Raw genomic sequence first — 4,366 nt, forward strand, 5'->3', positions numbered from 1 at the left:
TGATTGGAACAGTCTTTCTTGGTGTTAAAATATTGATTGGAACTATCTGTTTCGGGTGTCAAAATATTGATTGGAACAGTCTTTCTTGGTGTTAAAATATTGATTGGAACTATCTGTTTCGGGTGTCAAAATATTGATTGGAACTATCTGTTCTTGGTGTCAAAATATTGATTGGAACTATCTGTTTCGGGTGTCAAAATATTGGTTGGGACTATTTATTCTTGATCTCCAAATATTGGTTAGGACTAATTGTTTTTACTACTACTTTTCTCGTCTGTTCAATATGTTTTCAAATTCCATACAAGAGTAAAGATTACTTCTTTAGAAAATGTCGACAGTAAATAAACAGCAGTTCTGGAATTGTTAACTCAGACTATATTTGATGACGAGGGAACCCAATTTTTAGAAAACATTTTAGCTTAAATAGTGAATAAATATTTTTTTTTTTTATAAATGTACAACGTTTCTACAAGATTATGTGGATTGCTGTCTTTCCTATCTTTAGAATATTGTCTAAAATAAGTACTATTTAACAACGTAATGCGATTTATAGAATAGGCATTTTCACTTGTAAGCATCTTTTATACTCATTGAGGCTCTGCAGCTAGCGAATAATTAATTAGATAGAGGTCGTATAGATTATATACTTTTAACTTACCTCACCCGAAGAGAGAGTGAGAAAAAAAAGAGTTGGTTCTAATGGCTATTGGAATGTATCGGATCGTATTATGATAAATTGGTTCGTTAATTTTGTTATTTTTTAGGTTCAAGAGAACAATCTTTTGTGTTCGCCTTGACTTCCGCTGCTGTTGGCCACACCATAGCACGAGCTTGCAGCGCGGGGTCTCTCCTCTCCTGTGGATGTGGACGCGTGTCGCGAGAGGCACCCAATGGAGATTTTAAGTGGGGAGGCTGTGCTGACAACCTACGTTACGGTCTTAAGTTCGCTCGTTCATTCTGTGATAAGCCTTGGAGGCAGAAGAAGCTGCTACAAGCGACAGAGGGGATCATGAACAGACATAACAACAAAGTGGGACGGAGGGTGAGTAAACCACAAGAACAAGTGTAAACAGTGAGAACAATAGAATTAGTTAACTCAAAAACCAACAACAAAAAACGTTTGATTGGAAGAGATCATAAAATAATCCTTTAAACAAAGAATAAAAATCTTTCAGTTTGAGGAAGAAATACCGTATAAACTCGTGTAATAGTCGACCCGTGATTTTTGACCAAAAAAATCTTAATTTTTCATATATCTCGTATAAATGTCGATCTAGTTTTTTACCAGAGCAATTTCTCACCCCAGAACAGGTCATACTTTATACCGAAAACCTGTGAAAACAAACGAAAACACTTAACTCTACCAACAGGGACTCGGTTAAGATAATATATCAGCTTTCATGTTTACCTTTTTTATAAATAAAATATTAGAATTAATATTTTATTTACTGTCTTTTGTATCAGTTGGGGTTTTGTTTCATGTTTTGAGGACTCTTACTGAGCATGCATTTCAACCTCTCGTGTAAAAGTCGACCCCTGAATTATAGCCTAAAAATGGCAACAAAAATTCGACTATTACACGACTATATATATACGGTAATATGAAAAACAAATAAAATTCTAAACATATCTAATACGGATATGAGATAAGTAGAATGCGCTACGTAACATTCAAAATATGCGTTAAATAAAATGTAAAGGAACAAAGTATAATATTTTAAATGTTTAACAGTAAGATGTAGTTGAACACAGTGTAATATTTTAAATATATGTAACAATAAGATGTAATGAAACACAGTATAATATTCTAACTGTTTTATTTTATGATACAATTTAAATTGGTAGTGAAATATACTAAAAGTTTTGTAAAAATAAGTCGTAAAATTTAAAACACTTGTTAAAAATTGCATATCCAAAAAACCAAAAAAAACAAGATACAGTTTTTTTAAGTTTGTTTAACACTAAGATAGGATAGAACACATGGTACCGTTCTAATTTTCTACAATAACAAGTCTAGGTAGAATACAGGATAAACAATGAAATGAATATAACAGTGAATGAAATATAGATTGAAATAATAGCTTCCAGGAAAACATCTGTAAAACAAGACACAATGATTTGATTTATTAGGCAGTTAACCATTTCTCTTTAAAGTGATTGGTTTATGTGACATTTGGAAAGTAAATTAAGTTAGGGGGAAAAATAGTTTTTCTTATCGTGTAACTTTATAAAAATAACATTGAAACAACCCCCAGTTTTTATAGTCATATGCAATAAAAGCCCTTGTAACAACGATTGTTGCTAACTGATTAGCTATCCTCCATTAAAAATTAGGCTGATCCAGCCGCTTAGCTCAGGTGCACATAAAGCATTGTTCAGGTTGAACATTCTATCTCTATCGGAATGATTGTAAAACGTCAGTTTTAGTCACTGTGAATTCTGAGTAGAAATAAGCTTAAGATCCTTGATTTTTATTATTCAGTTAGTTAACAGATTTGTAATTACATACTCAATGTTTATACAACTATTTGTGTTAACATTTTCGTTTTACTTTCTATACCTGCTACACAAATACAATGAAAAAGTTAAGGATGTAGACAATTCATGCTTCATTTTATACTGATCAGATCTTTTTTTTTTAATAGGTAATACGCATCAGCGTAATTACGCAGTGTAAGTGTCATGGTGTATCTGGTTCTTGTAATATCAAAACATGTTGGAAGGCTTTGCCTAAACTTTTAGAAGTTTCCGATTTTCTAAAAAGGAAATATTATATTGCCACTGAAGTAGACAGTCAGTGGAGAGGAAAGCGCCTAAAACTTATACCAGCTAACAGTCAAATGGGGATTTACGGAAAAGATGATCTCATCTTCGTCACCAAATCTCCAGATTATTGCCTACCTAATCCGAAAGTTGGATCTTTAGGCACTAGAGGGCGGTAAGTTGTTATTACAGTGCATTATACCTGTCGCTAGAGAACAAAGTTTAGCGTCGTACGAGATGATTATATAATCACTAAACTAATCACCAAAAGTATTTTGTACTAATTAGCACTTTCTTTTTCTGTTTTACAAATTACATTAGTGATATCGGATTCAAATAACTTTTGTTGCTGTGTTAGTGGTCCAAATCTGTTTGTGTATAAATTGACTTAGCATTTTTTCATAAGATAGTAATATCACTCAGTGTAGCTGAAAAAAAAAAAAACCTGTCTTTTTTATTTTTCTGTAACAGTAGGTGGGAGTGATTTCTGTTGGGTTTAAACAATAGGGGCGTAACTAGTCGTAAATGTGGGTTACGCATGGGGGAGGGTGTCAATGGAGCTCTTTTCATCTTGCTGGTGAAGTCCGAGGCCTTCCTTGAAAAAGTTTTGAAGTTTAAATCTGGAATGGCGCATTCTGATGACCTATTTTGCGTATGTATAATCTATAAAGACATAACCATAGAGACGACGTAAGGTATTGTAAGAATTTGCCTTTTAATCACTGTCATTTGTTTATTTATTTTTTGAGAAAACAATCAGATTAAACTTTTATATCAAAGAAAATTCGTATATTGAATTTTCAGTGTTACGCGCGAGCATATGTGCGCATGTTTAATTGCTCCCTTAGAAATCTTTGGTATGAATGATAAGTGGTAGATTTTTATTGGGCTTCTCAGCTGGATTTGTTCCAGATCACTAACCAGGAGAAATACTGTTGGGAGGGTGTTCGGGTGTCAACCTTCCTTTTCGGTAACTCTATTGTATATTTCTAAAAATAATACACAAATACGAAGAAGGCATACCGAAACGTCGTTCCACTTTTAAAAACAGGCAGGAGCAGCCCATTTAAGCCAGATTGCTAATATGCTAATAGTTTCGGATGTTTAATTGGTATTTCCCACAAGAGGGCATTGTCACATGCTCTATCGAGATTGATCAGTCTTACTGTTGTCTCTTTATCTTCTTGTAGCAAAATTAATTAAATTACTAATACCGATATGCTAAAAGTCTAAAAAACAACTTTCAACGTTGTCTCTATCACGTAATGATGAGAAAGTCTGTAGATTCACTTGATAAAGAACGCAGGAAACCTTGGGTGATAAAACATTCTTCCCATGCCATCTACTAAATTGTGGTTTTATGACTTTTTCTTAGCAATAAAACAATACACGGACATATCTTCACGTTTAGAGTGGACACATTTACCGCAGGCAGTATTTCAGGGTAGATCTTTGTTCTGAATATTGTTGCGTATCTTCTCGTTTGCTATTTTCTGGTATAAATTCTTTCAGAGGAACTTCAGTGATACAAGTCTTTTCTTATTTAAAACTAGTTTATCCTTTCTCGATACAATTTTGTAATACACAGAATTTCCACAGTCAC

The 4,366-nt window shown here is 33.3% G+C and overlaps 1 protein-coding gene across 2 annotated transcripts in view; it reads left to right on the top strand.

The window, feature by feature from the left end:
• The window catches only part of LOC106474886 (protein Wnt-11-like), a 25,723-nt gene that overhangs the window by 17,985 nt on the left and 3,372 nt on the right, over positions 1–4,366 (top strand). For both annotated transcript variants that reach the window (XM_022380146.1, XM_013935585.2), the window contains exons 3-4: positions 765–1,042; positions 2,646–2,938. In XM_022380146.1, the coding sequence (XP_022235854.1) occupies positions 765–1,042; positions 2,646–2,938 (571 nt within the window). The remainder of the gene's footprint in view (positions 1–764; positions 1,043–2,645; positions 2,939–4,366) is intronic.

This window comes from Limulus polyphemus, unplaced genomic scaffold (genome assembly GCF_000517525.1).
Source record: "Limulus polyphemus unplaced genomic scaffold, Limulus_polyphemus-2.1.2 Scaffold143, whole genome shotgun sequence".
Taxonomy (NCBI): Eukaryota; Metazoa; Arthropoda; class Merostomata; order Xiphosura; family Limulidae; genus Limulus; species Limulus polyphemus.